We start from the raw sequence: 19,976 nt of genomic DNA, 5'->3' as shown, positions 1-19,976 counted from the left end.
AGGAGAGGAAGACCAAAGAAGACCTGGGGGGAGACGATAAGGCAGGACATGTTGGTAAAGGGGATTAACATTGATATGGCCCAAGATAGAATTGTGTGGAGAAATGCAATTAGGGAAGCCGACCCCGCATAGGGATAAGGCAAAGAGAATGATGATGATGACTCCTTTTGTGTTATCCTGGAGGTGACCCTAAGATTTTGTTTTTTGAATTATCCGAATATCTCTTTTCTTGTAAACGCTGTAAATAAAAACACTGCTTTGAAGGTTTATTTAATTAGAAATATCAAACGCACTAAAATTAACAAAACAAAACAAAATTAACAACGGAATAAAACAATTCAATAGCGGGTATGTCCACCTCTCGCAGCAACGACTGCTCCCAATCTATTTGGCATCCAATAAAAATGTGTTATTCTTGACTGGGGAATAGTCCGATGTTCCTCTACCAGGGCCATAACTGTACCAAATTTTCTGGAGGCGTAGGATGACGGGAAATAGCTATTTTTAATTCATCCCATAAATTCTCAATAGGATTGAGATCTGGTCTACATGCGAGCCATTATAATCATATCAATCCAACCATTATTTAAGATAATTATATTTATGAGTCAATCAGTGTTTTTATTTATAAAAAATTGTACAGCTCTTACAACAAAAGAGATATTCGGATAATTCAAAAAACAAAATTTTAGTGATGCCTCTGGGATGATATGACAGGACTATGAAACAAAATCAGCTCTTCAATTTTTTTCAACAGAATTTTTCCACAGAAGTTGGGAGAAAATACAACGCTTCCATTCATCCCTGTTATAATGCCAAGTAAGCAAAATGTTTTTATTACTGGAATGATAACAAACAACATCAATACATGTACCTACAAACTGATGTAAGAATCTTGAAAATCGGAGTACAAATAATAAAGTTATAAATTGTCAAACTTAATCAAAAATTTTGGGTGGCGGAATTTTGTGCCGGTGAGTGTATAAATTAATGCGAGCGATGCCATGCAGAAAGATCACCGATGCCACTAATGCTCTGCTCTGCCACAGATGTTTTCGGGCGGTAAGACTACCCAAATGAAATTGAAAAATGGCCTTCGTAGGTTCAAAACCACATCAAGGAAGTTCGAATATGTAGACGACTGGGTACTTGCTACGATCCATAAAGAATTGTAGACTACTGAGCAAATATTAATAAATTTACCTGGTTACCCTCTTAAGATACTTCCGTCGCTTGAAATTGCGGTCCAACGACACGAATACGGAAGTATTGTGCTTTTATTTAAACAACAAACTGGAAAACTATCAATTAAAAATCCACTTTGAAGACCGACTCGTCAACCACACTGAACACCCAAAATATTTAGGTATGACACTCGATAAAACGTTAAGATTTAAAGAATATCCTACGGAGATGACTGCAAAACTTAGAACACGAAATAATGTACTGCAAAAGTTATACGATACCACATGGGGTTCCTCAACGACTAAACTTGGATCGACAGCACTGGGACTCATCTATCCTGTTGCGGAGTACTGTGAAACGGTGTGCCTTAACAGGCCCACCAAAGGTGTGACGCCTAACCGAACCAGTATGTGCGTATTATACAAGCACAATCAAGGCCACGCCAACGTACTGGCTACCAGCACTGGGCCACATAGCCTCCTCACACGCTCTCAGAAAACATATCCTTGCCAGGAAAAATTTAAAAAGTCATCAAAAAGACAGCACAAAAAAACCATCACAAAGTTTTTTATGACATGGGTGCAAATACCTACCCATCCATCTGAATAGTGTTGAGGTGTTCCTGTTCCTATGATTTTATCGCACTCTCTTATGATGCTGTTAATATACATGGTGTCCAGAAACTCTCCTGCCATCCATACGGAAACTGACGGTAGTGGACGTGAACCGAATTAGCCATATAATACTTTTATCAAAAACTGTTTCCTAAGGGAACCTTTTGAAGGTGGCTTCTTAAAGCCCTTTTTTTCAAATATCTCAAGAATAGTACCATTTGAATTGTTCAAACTTTGTAAATATAATGACTACGCCGGTGATGGAAAATCAGCCAATATAAATAAGAGTTCTTTATTGCCACTTCAAAACCTCTTCTTGGTGAAGAGTCTGAAAAAGGTATTTTTGTTGAAATTTTTTATTTATAAATTTCAGATACATTTTATGTCTGACAACTTTAAAGTATTTATTTTCTAACAATAATGTTGTTATTGCTGTTACCTATTCGCCGTGAGCCGATGAGTAGAGGGGATTTGACAGTTTTCGCCAGCGCTGTTAGTGGCAGTTTTGTGCATTGAATTTGAACAATTTTATTAGAAAAGTATAAGTTTCAAACCGCGAGAGAGCGCTACCGACGAAACTCATAGACAATAAAAACAGAGGTAACCTCTAAATTTCACATAAACTTTTTTTTTCAATGGCCTCTTGCTTAAGCAGTCATCCAGTCGCACGAATTTATATATTAAATATTAAAATTATAATGAATACAATTAAAAAACATAATTACTTTTACTATTAATTCTGTGTATTCGTTCAGTAATCAGGTTACAATAATATTTCAGTTCATAATTTGTGTTTTTCTAGATAAATATCTATTCTTTTCGTTTTGTATATTTCACATACAACATACACCAATTTTATCAAAAAAGTACAAATTTCAAACCGCGAGAGAGCGCTATCGTCGAAACTCACAGACAATAACCTCGATAATGTATCATTTCTTTTAATTTTAGGCACCCGTTATTTTGGCTCTCTTGGGAGTTTGGTATGGTAACTTCTTTGGATCCGAGACACATGCTCTTCTTCCCTACGACCAATACCTACATAGGTTTGCTGCCTACTTCCAACAAGGTGACATGGAAAGTAATGGAAAATATATAACGCGCAGTGGTCAACAGGTAAAATGATGTTATTGATTATTTATTTGAATATAATATAGTTCGGGACAAAATTATGGAATAAATTCATTTTTACGAGAATGGGATATTTTGGAGAGAAATCGCGAAACATGTCGATTTTTATTTTTAATTTATGATTTTTTGGCATATATATCATACGAGTAACATCATCCATATGGGCGTTAACACGTAATCGATATTTTTTTAAATGATAATAGGGGTCGTGTGATAGTTCATTTGAAAGTTTAATTTAAGCGAAGAGCGATGTTTATTTGTGATATAAATATTTTTCTATTTTCTGACAGCTTTAAAATGGATTTTGAATTAAATAAATTACATACCTATATTCTTCTTTTTGTGTGAATTAATTTAATTCGAAAATAATTTTTTTTGCCACCCTGTATAAATAATTATGGTACCTAATGTTTATATTATTGAATAGATAATTGAATAACCTTTGTAATGAGCTATCAGGCGACCCCTATCTCATTAAAAGAGTTATCGATTACGTCATCACGCTCTGATGGATGAGGTCACTAGTATGATACATAATGCCAAAAAATCATAATTTAAAAATAAAAATCGACCTGTTTCGGGATTTCTCTTCAAAAACTACCATTCTCTAAAAAATTAATTTATTCCATAATTTTTCCTCTCTCTGGTCAAAAAAATCCAGATACTTGCAGTTTGTATGTTATTTTTAATTCTTTAGGCGTCAAGTGGTTTAAATAGGGAAAAAGTAAAAATTAATATACGCCGGTCAATGGGAGCAAGAATAGGATTCTACCTCCGAATTCTGTCCTACTGCATGGATTTTAATGAAATTTTAGGCCTAGCCTCTACTTATCTCCTAATTCAAAGTCTACCCTATGCCGATGTGTGCTTTTATCTTGGGGGTGGAAAATTTTTTGGTTAAAATTACCACGGAATTCGATAGAGAACCTAATTCTAAGCAAAAACTGTTCTATATATTTTTTGGAAAACTCAACACTTTTTGAGATATTCGTTATTGAAAATTGGCGATTTTCATTGAAAGATAATAGATAATATATAATATATAATAATATCTTTTCAAACGGTTTTTTTGCGAATACCTTAAAAACTATGCATCTAACTAAAAAAACTATATTAAACATTTTTGTAGGCTATAAAAAACAAAGAGACGCTTGGCTTGATAAATCTTTTTTTTTTTTTTTTTTAGCCTTTTTTCTATTCGAAATGTCGAATAAAGGCCTCTCCCAATTTCTCGCCATTCATCTCTGTTGTATGTGAGGCGTTTCCACATTGGTCCTGCGACTATTCTGATGTCAGCGCATTTGAGGTCTTCCTCTTGGTCTCTTCGCTTCGTACGGTCGCCAGTTTCCAACTTCCTTGCTCCATCTACCATTTTCGAGACGTTCGTTGTGTCCAGCCCATTTCCATCTTAATTTAGCCGCTTTTTTGTTTCGGGTTGCTTCGTTTGTTTGCCGATCTATGAGTGAGATACCAAGCATCTGTCGTTCCATGGCTCTTTGAGTTTTTCTAATCTTGTCCATATTCATTTTTGTGAATGTCCAGGTTTGAGCTCCGTAAGTGAGAACGGGAAGGATACAAGAATCGAACACTTTGGTTCGAAGGTATTGTGGTATCTTGTTGTCTTTTAGTATATATGAGAGTTTTCCGAATGCAGCCCACCCCATTCTTACTCGTCTGCTTATTTCGGTAGTTTGGTTTTTTTTTGTTTACCTTGATATTCTGACCTAGATATATATATATATATATATATATATATATATATATATATATATATATATATATATATATATATATACTTAAATACTTAAATACTTTAAATACTTAAATATATATATATATATATATATATATATATATATATATATATATATATATATATATATATATATAATCAAACAGATGAAATAGAGAATGTGGAAAAATCCCCTTACGAACAATTCACACATCCACCATTTCGGGTTGGGAAAAATTTTTTGAATAGAATCAAAGATCCAAATACCAGCTCTTAGAAATGTGTTTCGCCCTCTTCAACCTCTCTGGGCTTATCAATAAAGATGAGAGGTTGAATATCTTTAGACACATTCCAATCAAAAATCAAATATATATATATATATATATATATATATATATATATATATTCTTTTACATGTTCCACTTTTGTTCCTTGGATGGTTATCGTTGGTTGATCATCTTTGTTCGACATTAGCTTAGTTTTGCTCAAGTTCATTTTTAGTCCTTTTTTTAAGGATTCTCTATGAAGCTCATCGATCATCACCTTCAGTTCTTTCCAGCTGTCGGCTATTAGTACCACGTCATCTGCATATCTTAGGTGGTTTAAATACTTTCCATTTATCGAGAGTCCCTTTGTTTCCCAATTTAATGATTTAAAGATGTCTTCAAGTGCGGCAGTAAATAGTTTTGGAGATATGGTGTCTCCCTGTCTTACTCCTCGGTTGATTTTGATTGGCCTAGTTTTCATGTCGTTATCCATCGTGACTACCATTTCAGCATGTTTGTATATATTATGTATTAATATCCTATATCTAGAATCGATTCTGCTATTGACCAGTGCTTCCTCAATAGCCCATAATTCTATGCTGTCAAAAGCTTTTTCGTAATCTATAAATGCTAAGCAGATTGGTAAATTGTATTCGTTAACTTTTTCTATTAGGATCTTTAGTGTGTGAAGATGGTCGCATGTACTAAAGCCTTTTCTAAAACCGGCTTGTTCTGCTGGTTGATATACATCGAACTTCGTTGTCAATCTATTTGTAATTATTTTTGTGAATGTTTTATAAAGTTGTGATAGTAGTGATATTGGACGATAATTTTTCAGATCTGTATTGTCACCTTTTTTGTGTATTAAGATTGTGTTAGCAGTATTCCATTCCTTTGGTATGTTTCCTTCAAATAGGCATTTATTAAAAAGTATTTTTAGTTATCTGATAACTTCTTCCCCGCCGTCTTTCAGCATTTCTGCCAGAATTCCATCGTTACCGGTGCTTTATTTCTTTTCATTTCTTTAAGTGCATTTTCTATTTCTGCTTCGCTTATTTCGGGCATTAATTCAGAGTTTACGTTTGTTATTTGTCTTTTCAGATTTTGCTTTGAACAGTCGGGGGGATCGTTTTTTGAATGGTATAATTCAGTATAGAAGTTTTCAATTATCTTCGATATCTGAGCTTTGCTTGTTTCTAGTTGGCCTTGTTGATTTTTTATAGCTATAATATTTTTCTTGCCTAATTTCGGTTTGGTATATTTCAGACTTCGATTTTTCTCTATCACTTCTTCTATATGGTCTTCTTACTGTTTTCTAATATCGTCTTTTATCTGTTTTCTAATATCGTCTTTTATCTGTTTTCGTATGGCTCGGTTAAATTCCTTGTATTCTGTGGTATTTCTTTTGTTTCGTGACAAGAGCTCTCTTCGTTGTTTCAGCATATTTTGCGATTCTGCACTTATTTTGGATTTTTTTATTTTTATGACGGGTCGCTATTTCAGAGCTGGTATTCAATAGTTCTTTTGTTATAACTGAGTTAATTTTATTTATGCTGAGTTGTTCTAGATTCAGTGCTTGGGCGGTTTTTAATTTACTAGCATATTTTTCTTTATCGGCTTTTAGCTTTTCTGTATCTATTTGTGTCGTGTTCTTAAAGTTAGTTCTACGTTTGCTATACCCATATACCCAAATTGATAAATCTGCTAGTTATAATACAAAAAGAGATATGGTAGGTGAAAATAGTTTGTTTTTTGGTACATTCTCAAATTGGTGTATTCAACTTGAAATAACAGAGAAACGGTCGATTTTAGGTGTATAATGCTACTAACACCTTTTGCAGTGATTAAAAAGACCTTTAAAATGAGCTACATTAAAGGTCCATTACATTAAAACTAAGCGAGATATTCTGCAAACAAAATTGATAACTAATGTATTTTAAGAAAAAAATGAGAAGTAATTTTAACCCCCATCCACCAAAATGTAAATGCATCGTTTTCCTTCCACAATACCTTTTATTATAGTGTTATTTTTATGTTCAAAAAGTTGGACGGGTTTAAAATGAATGGTTTTTGTAAAAAAAGATCAAATTATAGACAGCATTTTTAAACTTTCATAAAAATCTTCCTTTTTCTCCATGTAACTTGAAAATGATAATAGATACAGTAATGAAAAATAAAAAGGAAATTTTTATCTGAAAAAGCCCTACATTTTTATGTGGTATCTTTTTTTCGTATCTCTTATCTTTTTCGAGTTACTTGGAGGAAAAGGAAGATTTTTAAGAAAATTTTAAAATGCGCTCTGTAATTTGATCTTATTTTTTTCAAAAACCATTCATTTTAATCCAGTCCAACTTTTTGAACATAGAAATAACACTATAGTAAAAAGTATTGCAGGAGGAAAACGATGTATTTAAATTCTGATGGATGAGGGGTTAAATATACTTCTCATTTCTTCTTAAAATACATTAGTCATCAACTTTTATGCAGAATATCTCGCTTAGTTTAAATGTAATCGACATTTAGTATTGCTCATTTTAAAGGTCTTTTCAAGCACTGCAAAAGTTATTAGTATCATTATACACCTAAAGTTTCTCTGTTATTTCAGGTTGAATACACCGATTTGAGCATGCAGCAAAAAAACAAACTCTTCTTACCTACCATATAGTCCAGGCGCCAGAGGGGTCACCGTGTCCTTTTCAATTCTGATGGACAAACTCAACGGTTTCTTATGGATTTTTGGCTGCTGATTACGAATTTCGAGGGTGGATTTCGATCCGAGTGGCCAAAAAATTGTTATAAACAATTTAATTGTTTATAAATTGTTTATAAGGCTCTGGCTCGTAAACGAAGAGAGAGAAAAAAAGAATGTTTCAAATAAAATTTGTTCGTTAATAAAAAACGAAGAAAAAACGTTTACTAAACTTAAATCCAACAGTTAGAACTCAAGATATTGTAAAATTAGTACACAATGCAAATTGCAAATTGCAAAATAAGTATTTTTCGAAGCTTTATCGATCGTAACTCTAGCTTTCTAGATGCGTTTCAGCTTCTACGCATGAAAATGAGCCCTAGAAGGTCTCATTTTAAAGCTTCATTAATAGGCTTCCAAACAAAGTTTGCTAAATTAGTTTATCTTCATTTGTTTTAAAGTTATACCTGTTTGAAGTTATAACTTTCTTTAAAAAATTGTACATTAATTTGTTTATAAGGGTTTCAAGTAAATTTGAGCTGTAAACATTTATAATTAAATTAACAATTATGATATAAAAACTCAAAAGAACATTTTGAGCTTTTTAAAATGTTCGTAAGTTTATTTTTGGTCAAGATATCGATATTTTAATGGCGCGCTATGAGGCGCAAAATCGGCTCACAGTCAAGTATGTAAGTATTTTTCGACGCTTTATCGATCATATCTCGGCTTCTACGCATGCAAATGAGCCAATATGTGATATCCATACAAAAATGAATCGAGTTCTTTTACAGCATCATCATTGCATATAAGACAAGCATTTATGTTGTGGCGGCATGCACACAATTGACGTGCCTTGATCATGTTGCAAAAGAACTAGATCCACTTTATATGGATATCATATTATAGATAATTAGACTCTGAAGCCCCAGAAAGTTTTAGTTTTACTGCCTACAAGAACAGACTTAGTACCACCATATAACTGTAAAAATTGCTCTAAGGACTTATGCAGATGTAAAAAAGCTGATATTCTCTGTATATATCGATGCAGCTGCATAAAAGATAATGTTTGTAAAAATAGTATTAATAAATAATATCAACTTACTTTTTAGTTATATTTCTGAAATATTAGTTTTTAATGTTTTCTTTTTCTCATTTAGTACAAAAAAATAGAAGACAAAGTATGTAAATAGAATCAAAGGTGATACGAGGTACAGTATGATGATAAAATATTATTAGGATCTTCAAAAATGAAAAATGAAGATAACGTATATACGTACGTGGTGAGCCTATCTCGCGCCTCAGAGCGCGCTATTAAAATATCGATATATTGGCCAAAAATAAACATACGAACATTTTCTTAAGCTCAAAATGTTCCTTTTGAGTTCTTCTATCATTACTGTTAATTAAAGTATAAATGTTTATAGCTCAAATTTGCTTGAAACCCTTATAAACAAATTAATGTACAATTTTTTTAAGAAAATTTTAACTTCAAACGGATATAACTTTAAAACAAATGAAGATAAAGTAATTTAACAAACTTTGTTTGGAAGCATATTCATTAGGCTTGAAAATGAGATCTTCAAAGGCTCATTTCCATGTGTAGAAGCCGAGTTACGATCAATAAAGCTTCGAAAAATACTTATTTTGCAATTTTCAATTTGCATTGTGCACTAATTTTACAATATCTTGAGTTCTAATTGTTGGATTTAAGTTTAGTAAACGTTTTTTTCTTAGCTTTTTATTAACGAACAAATTTTATTTGAAACATTCTTTTTTTTCTCTCTTAGTTTACGAGCCAGAGCCTTATAAATAATTTATAAACAATTAAATTGTTTATAACAATTTTTTTACCATTCAGATCGAATTCCACCCTCGAAATTCGTAATCAGCAGCCAAAAATCCATAAGAAACCGTTGAGTTTGTCCATCAGAATTGAAAAGGACACGGTGACTCCTATTTGGAGCCTTTTTTAACTAGAAGATTTATAAAGGAACGAATCTTTTTGTTTTTTTTTATAACCTATAGAAATATTTTATATAGTTTTTTTGTTAGATGCACAATTTTTAAGGTATTCGCAAAAATCCGTCCGAGAAGGTGTAATTTTTCAATGAAAATGGCCAATTTTCAACCACGAATAACTCAAATTGAGTTTTCAAAAAATAATTTTGTTTTCTTCCGTGGCTATTTTAACCAAAACATTTTTCACCCCCTAGAAGGGGTGGGAACCACCCACAAGATAAAAGCGCACATCGGCATAGGGTAGACTTTGTTTGTTGACCTATTCCCTACTTACTGTGAAAATGTAGTAGGATGGAATTCGGAGGCAAATACCCTCATTAGTAGAAATCGTTTATTTAAAACACTAAAAAAGTAACAGGAGGAAAAATAAGTAACCCAAAAGAAAGTAATAAGTAACGCAAAATAATTGACAATAGTTCGAAAAATTAAATTATTTTGATGATGCATAAGGATGCTGAAATAGTTGCTATATGGAGATGGTCGTCCAACTCTGAATCGAATATAAACAAAACCTGCCTTGAACCCTTTTTAAATTATTTTAATTTTATTGCTCACAGTTGGCTGTTCTTTAGGTTTAGTATCGGGTATTGCCTCCCTTACATCTGCGAAAGATTTCAATACGACTAGGCATACTTGCAATAAGTTGCTGTATCTGTTTTTGTGGTATATGTTCCATTCTTCGTTCAACGCTATTTTCACCTCTTGAATTTTCACTTCTAAATATTTTAATAGATTCATGTCAGGACTACAAGCGGGTCAATCCAAAACGGGAATTTCGACAGTATTTAGGTTGTCCATGACGATTTGCATAGTATCCTACATAAATAAGAAATTATCCCCAATAAAGGGGTGTAGGGGACAACATTGTCCTCCAGACACTGTCGTATGTATCTGTCTGTTGTTAGAGTTCCATGTTCGATGAAAATTAATTCATTGAAATACAGCAAGGTGGATATCCTTTTCCGGATCTCCTCCATACACGTTTGTGTCCGTTTAAAGATTGTAAACAAAAACGAGATTCACCAGAAAACACTACAACACTCCATTGCTGACCAATCCATTCTCTGTGATCATTCATAAATCTCATCCTGTTAGCTCGATGAGCTGCTGGTAATTTAGCACATGCTGCTGGCTTATGGTGAACCTAAACCACTTTCATGCAATACTCTTCTGATCGCTCGTGCAGATCTATGAGTTCATAGAGCTAATAAACGACTAGCGAAAACATTTTTGACATTAGAGAGTTTTTAAGCTCCTTATTTCACTAGCGTTAAACGTTATACGTTATTCTATGCACATTAACAGAAAAATAACGTATTACTTTATTAGCGGATAAGGTATCCCCTTATTTAGGTAGAAATAAGGTTCACGTTATTAAGGGATTACGTATTTGTAAGATTGCCAAATGCCATATATCTAAATCATAAAAAACGAAAAAAAGTCATGAGCTGAACCAAGGACAACTAGAATAAAAAATATAGTAATGATGCAGTAACGATGTATAAAATTGTAATCAAAATTCGTTTTTCTTTAAAACTATCACTTAATAAACACATAATTTAACCTGCTTAAAAACCCTGTAAGTTTTTGAGAAATCTGACACTTTGAATTGTCTTGTTAAAGTTGGTATGGATGTTTTGTGTCCTTAAACTAGTAATTTGTCTTTGGTTAACGTCTTAATACATTTTCAATATTTTCTTCCGTTATGGCAAATAATTCAATAAAATAGGTCATAGTACACAACTGCCGTTTTATAGGTTACGTTTGCCAAATGTCAATTAACGTTAGTGCGTAGTTTCTAAATGGATTCAAAAACCACACAAAAACTACACTGCGCGTCAGAGAAAACGGGTCCCTAAAAAATGGGTCATTTTTTATGCCTTGTATCTCCTAAACCTGTTGTCCGATTTAAGTATTTTTTAAATATTTTATAGCCTTATTCTTTAAGAATATCGCTGTAATAATAGGTTTGTTCTAGCAAACAGTCAAACTAGTTAGAAACCGTCAGCAAACAGTTTTTTTTTGGAAAATGGCTTTGGCAGAGCCAATTAGCCAGACTTGTTTCTGATTGATTGCAGATTCATAGTCATAAATTTCTTATAACATAAGTACATTCTACAATTTTATTTTTATAGATACATTGGTACATTGTGTAGCTTTTTTTTTATTTTGTTTTTTTTTTAATTATTTTACTGTGTTTTTTTTAATATATATTTTAATTTGTGCGAAACACTTTTTTTCTATTCTTTTTTATTTTTGTTCCTTTTTTTTCTTTTTTTTTTTGTTTATTTTTTTTATTATTTTATTTTGTGTTTTTTTTAATATTATTTTTTTTTATTTTTTTTTTTTAATTTTTTCAAACCACATTAACAAGTTATGCCTATTTATTACATATTACGTTTACAACTTATATTTACATAATTTAACATGTTTATAAATGAGATGAAGAATTTCCATATCATTTGTAAATATTAAAGTATTTAGGTTTATTGGGAAAAAACATTTTAAATCTTTTAATTCCTTATAAAGGTCGTTTATGTTATTTATGTTTAAATGACATTCTAATATGACATGTGTTAGATCTCCGATTTTGCCACAAGTACAATTGGGAGTATCTGCCAAGCCGATTCTATGCATGTAAGATGGCGTAAGAGCATGATTGGCTCTCAACCGATTAATGGTCTTTATAAAATGTCTGTTATATTCTGTGTAAAACCATCTTTTTGAGAATATCCTAGGGTTACAATGAGCAAAATTTGAGCCAGTATTACATTCTCTGTAATGCAATTGCCAATTATTTTTAAGTTTTTGTCTGCTAAAAGTATCAATATCTCAAGCTGGAATTAAATTTTTGTTTATTTTTTCTCCGATCACATAAGCTGATTTAGCAAAATTGTCAACTATTTCATTGCCTTTTATTCCCGAATGACCCTTAATCCAAGCAATTGTTACATTTACTCCTAATTGTATAATTTCAAACAGAGTTTTAAGAATGTTCAATTCAATGTGGTTTATGTGTTTGACTGTTTGAATGTTACTCAATCTGTCCACCACGCAGCAAACAGTTGGTCAGTGAGAGAACATAATACAGTCACCAGTGCTATCCCCTCTACTCGCGCTGGTCGACTATTCGCTGATGGTTTCAAACCGTTTGAAACTGATGCTAGAACAAACCTAATATTGTTGCGAAACAGGTGAATTTCTATGGTATACCTGGTGTACGAATCAAACTGTGTGATTTTCTCAAAGTTCGCAACACCCTGTGAAATATTCTAGCATTTTTAAAATACTGAAATTACAATCCAACTATAGCCTCAGGTTTTCTTAACATTTTGTTTTTTGATTCATTCGCTTATGTTGGATATTACAAAAATTAGGTACTTTAACAACTAGCCATGTTCTCCATCAGTACGGGGTGTTTCTAAATAAGTGCGACAAACTTTAAGGGGTATTTCTGCATTAAACAATAATGACAGTTTGCTTCATAATCATATGTCCGCAAATGCTTCGTTTCCGAGATAAGATAATTTTTTCTTACAACTGACGATTTATTTATTGCTTTAAAACCGGTTGATATATGCAAATGAAATTTGATGGGTTTTAAGACGTAGTTATTGCACATTTTTTGACATACAATTAAGAATTTCAAATTCACCATTGCCGTGCATACGGGTAATATGATAGGTCATATTACCCGTATGCGCGCCAATGGTGAATATAAAATTCTTAATTGCATGTCAAAAAATGCGCAATAACTATCTCTTAAAACCTACCAAATTTCATTTGCATATTTCAACCGGTTTTAGGGCAATAAATAAATCGTCAGTTTGTAAGAAACAATTCAACATCCTGTATTTTGAAAACGAAGCATTTGCAAACATACGATTTTGAAGCAAACTGTCATTATTTTTTAATACAGAGTTACCCCTTAAAGTTTGTCGCACTTATTTAGAAACACCCTGTACTGATGAAGAACATGGCTAGTTGTTAAAGTACCTAACTTTTGTATTAGCCAACATAAGCGAATGAATCACAAAACAGAATGTTAAGAAAACCTGAGACTATAGTTGGGTTTTAATTTCAGTATTTTATAAATGCTAGAATATTCCACACGATGTTGCGAACTTTGAGAAAAAAACACAGTTTGATTAGTACACCCGGTATACCATAAAAATTCACCTGTTTAGCAACAATATTGTTATAGCAATATTGTTAAAGAATAAGGCTATAAAATATTAAAAAAAAACTTAAATGGGACAACAGGTTTAGGAGATATAAGACATAAAAAATGACCCATTTTTTGGGCTGCCCGTTTTCTCTGACGCGCAGTGTATTTTAGGCAAACACGTTATTCCTTATTTACTACTCAGTGCGCATGACAAGTATATCGTTTTTACGTTTACCGTATGTCAAAAAGTAGAGGGTCTAAAAACTCTCTATTAAAGAGCGGTTCCGTAATGCGGAAATCTTTAAAAACTTTCATCACTGCACCTTTTTCTGTCTGATCCTGGTTTTCTAGTGTGTTCTCCAGTCTGATGGTACTTCGTGTTAGAGGTTCTTTTGGCAATATTCAAATGATTTGCAATATAACGTATACTGCGACCATGTTTATGTAATGCCACAACTTTTGAATTATTTCAGAGTCATAGTCATACTAACACGATTTGAAAACCCTAATGAGTAGTCAGCTGAACTTATCAGAATAAACCTAAAACTTGTCGTAAGTGCAAGAAATTTGTTGCTAGTAAACAAGCTAAAGTATAATTTTTTGCCAAATGTCAAAATTTTATTTCTAAGGTGACGCAATCATTTAAAGACATTAAGAGAACCATTTTTATTGTTTCGAATGAATGTTTTCAACAAAAACTTTTCGTTTATAAATTCGCAAAGTCTGTGTGTTATTGCGTTGCCGCTTCTGCAATACTTAGAGCAGATTTATTGATGGATTCTTATGTAGTTTTGTCTTCTGAATCCAAATCTGAAATCGGCATTTCGATATCTCTAACCCTCTTCGAGATAATCGACCTCAAATTCTAAAATGTGACGTCACAATCCTTTTATTTTCTGCCGACACACTAAACGTCAGCTGAAATCGTTGATAGTAAGTAGGCTAGTTTTTTAATCTGAATTTGTTAAGCAAAGCATAGGTTATTTACATTTGAGTTTGACACTTCGTGAATGTCAAACTAAATTTTAAATTAAGTACGTATTAATAAAATATCAATGACATTTGATAGTGAATTATTATATAAAATAGGTAAATAAGGTGTTCAAAAATAAAATTTGAATATATTTTGAAAGCAATAATTTATTAAAAACTTTAAAAACGTTTATACGAGTATACGGCCTCCCCTTTAATGGGAGTACCTAATGATAAATGGACTGTTCCATTTATTATGAAATGAAAATTGTTATTATAGTCGGTTCGCTAAACTTAGACACAACTGGCTAGTGATTTTAGTAGGCAATTTTTTGTTTTTTTGTAAATTTTGCTAAAATTGGCAAAATTACTAAATATTTAGTAATTATTAACTATTTAGTAATTATTTTTTTTTGTCCAATTGGCAAAATTACTGACTAAAATCACTAGCCAGTTGTGTCTGAGTTTAACGAACCGACTATATGAAATGTTGTTTGGAATAAAAAATTATGGTCCCATATGTGCAATTACATCCTTCTAATGGAAAAAAATATTTAAAGATTTTTCTCAAATTATGGATACCAACATTTTCATTTATAACTCTTTTATTTTTAATTTGACGAAGAAAAGTTTTTTCTTCATAAAAAGCTCTTCATGGTCTAAGATTTATAATGCAACCATCATATCAACTTTTATTAATTTTATACGAGGTATATAAAAAATATGAATTTCGATCAACAGTAAAGTACCTTTATACACTCACCGGCAGAGAAAACGGGCACCCCAAAAAATGGGTCATTTTTAATGTCTTGTATTTCCTAAACCTGATGTCCGATTTAAGTAATTTTTTTAATGTGTTATAGCCTTATTCTTTATCAATATCGCTGTAATAATATTGTTGCTAGACAGATACATTGTCATTGTATACAGGGTGTACGAATCAAACTGTGTTTTTTCTCAAACTTTGGAACACCCTGTGGAATGTTCTAGCTTTTATAAAATACTAAAATTAAAACCCAACTATAGCCACAGATTTTCTTAACATTCTGTTTTTTTATTCATTCGCTTATGTTGGATAATAAAAAAGTTAGGCACTTTAACAACTACCCCTGTTTTTCGTCAATACAGGGTGTTTTTCAATAAGTACGGCAAGCTTTAAGGGGTAATTCTGCATTAAAAAATAATGACAGTTTGCTTCATAATCATATGTCCGCAAATGCTTCGTTTCTGAGATAGAAGGTGTTGAAATTGTTCTTACAAACTGACGATTTATTTATTGCTCTAAAACGGTTTATGATATGCAAATGAAATTTGGTAGATTTTAAGAGCTAGTTATTGCGCATTTTTTGGCATACAATTGAGAATTTTATATTCACCATTGGCGTGCATACGGGATATATCTAAAATATTTATACCCGTATGCACGCCAATGGTGAATATAAAATTCTTAATTGTATGCCAAAAAATGCGCAATAACTACCTCTTAAAAACTATCAAATTTCATTTGCATATCACAAACCGTTTTAGAGAAATAAATAAATCGTCAGTTTGTAAGAACAATTTCAACACCCCCTATCTCGGAAACGAAGCATTTGCGGGCATACGTTTATAAAGCAAACTGTCATTATTTTATCATGCAGAATTACCCCTTAAAGTTTGCCGTACTTATTTAAAAACACCCTGTATTAACGAAAAACAGGGGTAGTTGTTAAAGTGCTTAACTTTTTTATTATCCAACATAAGCGAATGAATCAAAAAACAGAATGTTAAGAAAACCTGAGGCTATTCGCGGTGTGCAAGTACTTGGAAGGGAAACGAGAAACGACCGTGCGCGAGTCGCGGAGAAATATTGCAACTATCTTAAATAATTCATATTGTCAATTGAAATTGTCAAATTGACGTATATTTCATACCTTCTGTCATCGAAGCAGAAAAATTATATATTGCTCCACAATACTGATATGATATGCAATTATTATATAAAGGTAAATTTAATTGTATTTTGCTTGCAGTACTGCATTTTAATAACTAATTTTATTTACTACATACAATTGTTTATGTTTGCATAACATAACCTGCATCTTATTTTTTCTTCTTATTATTTTTTTGGACTATGGCCTTGACAATTATCCAGCAACCAGGACTAATATAATTGGCCAATATAATTAAAAGTGCGAATAAAAGTACAGAGCGTAGAAATAGAGGTCGCTTTGCCGAACTTGCACGGTCCCAATAGTTTGGTTATAATTTCAGTATTTTATAAAAGCTAGAACATTCCACAGGGTGTTCCAAAGTTTGAGAAAAAAACACAGTTTGATTCGTACACCCTGTATACAATGACAATGTACCTGTCTAGCAACAATATTATTACAGCGATATTGATAAAGAATAAGGCTATAACATATAAAAAAAAAATTACTTAAATCGGACATCAGGTTTAGGAAATACAAGACATTAAAAATGACCCATTTTTTGGGGTGCCCGTTTTCTCTGCCGGTGAGTGTAGTTCACAACATTTAAATTAGAATGATATAATTGCACATTAAAACATAATTTTTAATTCTGAACAACTTTTCATAATAGGAATTTTCCATATTATGAATTAAAATACGTAAGTAAACAAAGTTTTCGTTATGATAATGCTTATGATAATTGATAATGCACTTTCAGCTTGTTTATCAGATTTAGCCATACGGCTCACACTCCCTCTAAGGGGAAAATTGACTCATCCCAGATACTTACGGTATCAAAAGGATTGAGCTCTGGTGGGACTCTTTCCGTGTTATCGAGCCCTAGGTGACTTGGAATGCAGGTGTATCTCCCAGAAATTTTCGTACGCATCTGGCCATCGCGAGTAGTACAGCTTTCTGCATGGTCTTATAAAGATGTTCATTCAGACCCAGCTTTTTTATGCTTTCGAGGAGGGTCTTCGGAATGACTCCAGTAGTAGAAATAATAATCGGTATCGTCTGGGTACTTTGCATTCTCCATTGCCTTCGTATTTGAATTTCTAGATCTCTGTATTTGGCGATCTTTTCAGTAAATTTACTACGTAGATTATTGTTGCTAGGTATCGCCACATCAATTAGTGTTGTTTGTCTTGTTAATTTATTAACTAGTACGAGATCTGGTCTATTATGTGCCACTGTTTGGTCTGTGAGCACAGTGCGGTCCCAGTATAGCTTGTAGTTGCCATCCTCAAGCATACTCTCAGGGACGTATTGATAATACGGGAGATGGTCTGTTTGGAGAAGTCCCAGCTTGATAGCTATCCCAGCTTGATAGCTATCCCAGCTTGATAGCTATCTCTCAGCTTGTTTATTATTAACTTTATTATTAACTATTATTTAATAATAATAAAAACTCTATTATTTACTTTCTCCCCATTAAAACCAATATACACTGACAAAATTAAAAAAAAACATACCAAAGTGTCCGGTTTTTTTTATCAGAAATGTAGTTGGTTTTAAAGTTATAAGGTAAAGCTATGTACATTTTTAGGTTAACTTCCAAACTGGTCCAATAGTGTGGGGAGAGCCTGGTACTAATGGACAACACGCTTTCTATCAACTTATCCATCAAGGTACCAAAACCATTCCAGCGGACTTTATCGCCCCGGCCACCACACACAACCCAATTAGCGGTGGAACGCATCACAAGATCCTTTTGGCCAATTTCTTGGCTCAAACCGAGGCTTTAATGGCCGGAAAAACTCCAGAAGTTGCTAAAGCCGAGTTGGAGAAGCAAGGTTTGCAAGGAGAAGCGCTCCAGAAAATATTACCACACAAAGTTTTTCTGGGAAATAGACCAACTAACAGTATTGTTGTTAAAAAGGTTACTCCATTTATTCTTGGAGCTTTAATTGGTAAGTATGTAATATATTAACAACTAAAAGTACATATCGTGGGCGTACTGGGAAAATCCACTAACTCACAAAAGTAAAGTTTTGAGAAAACGCATTTAAACATTCTTATTCCTTATGGATTACCTCTTAAAAATCGGGTATACTGTCTGTTCAACTTTTGGTACGACTCTGCCAAGAACTATAGGACACCGCATGTACAAACAGAAGAGTTAAACCGACAAGTACAAAAATTGAGAGACCAAGGGATCATAGAACCGTCTACATCAAAGTACAACAGCCCGGTAGTGCTGGTACCGAAAAAGGCTATAGATGGAAATAAAGCATGGAGGTTATGCATAGATTTTAGACAACTGAACAAGAAAATAGTGACAGATAAATTCCCATTACCAAGAATAGATTCGATATTAGATCAACTAGGAAGAGCAAAATGGTTTTCAGTTATAGACCTAATGTCAGGTTTTCACCAAATACCATTAGAAAAATCATCGCCAAAAAACACATCGTTTAGCACGGAGAATGGAGCATTTCAATTTACCAGATTACCTTTTGGATTAAACGTAAGCCCGAATAGCTTTTCAAGGATGATGTCAATAGCGTTCTCAGGTTTAACACCGGACAAAGCATTTCTTTACATGGACAATATAGTAGTAATAGGAATATCAGAAAAACATCACTTAGACAACCTAAAAAAAAAACATTTGAGACATGTCAAAAATTCAATTTGAAACTTAACCCAGGGAAATGTCAATTTTTTAGAAGAGAAGTCACATATTTAGGACATGATCTTTCTCAGGAAGGAGTATCACCAGATAAAGCAAAATATCCAACGATTGAACAATACTCGACGCCTAAGACAACAGAAGAGACAACAAGATTCGTAGCATTTTGTAATTACTATAGACGTTTTACTCAAAATTTTGCTGAAATATGCAGACCACTAAACAGATTATCGAGAAAAGGAGTAGAATTTTTTTGGTCAAAGGAATGTGAAGAAGCATTCAATAAGCTCAAATCATCTTTAATGAAACCACCAATCTTAAAATATCCTGATTTCAATAAACAATTCATTCTAACGACGGACGCATCCAACGAGAGTTGTTCAGAATTTTAAGTTAATATTATAACGGAATAGATCTACCGATAGCATACGCATCAAGAAGTTTTAGCAAGGGAGAATGTAATAAACCTATAATCATTAAGGAATTACTAGCGATTCATTGGGGAATTAATCATTTCAAATGTTATTTATATGGAGCACCAACATTTTTGGTAAAAACGGATCATAAACAATTAACACATTTATTTTCAATGAAGAAACCAACCTCAAAACTT

General features: G+C 32.6%; 1 protein-coding gene across 1 annotated transcript in view; it reads left to right on the top strand.

The window, feature by feature from the left end:
• Window positions 1-19,976, top strand: part of LOC126884044 (glucose-6-phosphate isomerase) — a 72,385-nt gene that overhangs the window by 49,975 nt on the left and 2,434 nt on the right. The window contains exons 5-6 of the mRNA XM_050649832.1: window positions 2,751-2,915; window positions 18,281-18,644. Coding sequence (XP_050505789.1) covers window positions 2,751-2,915; window positions 18,281-18,644 — 529 coding nt within the window. The remainder of the gene's footprint in view (window positions 1-2,750; window positions 2,916-18,280; window positions 18,645-19,976) is intronic.

This window comes from Diabrotica virgifera, chromosome 4, assembly GCF_917563875.1.
Source record: "Diabrotica virgifera virgifera chromosome 4, PGI_DIABVI_V3a".
NCBI classification, from domain to species: domain Eukaryota; kingdom Metazoa; phylum Arthropoda; class Insecta; order Coleoptera; family Chrysomelidae; genus Diabrotica; species Diabrotica virgifera.
Note: the sequence above shows the minus strand (reverse complement) of the source record. Positions and strands in the feature narration are given on the sequence as shown.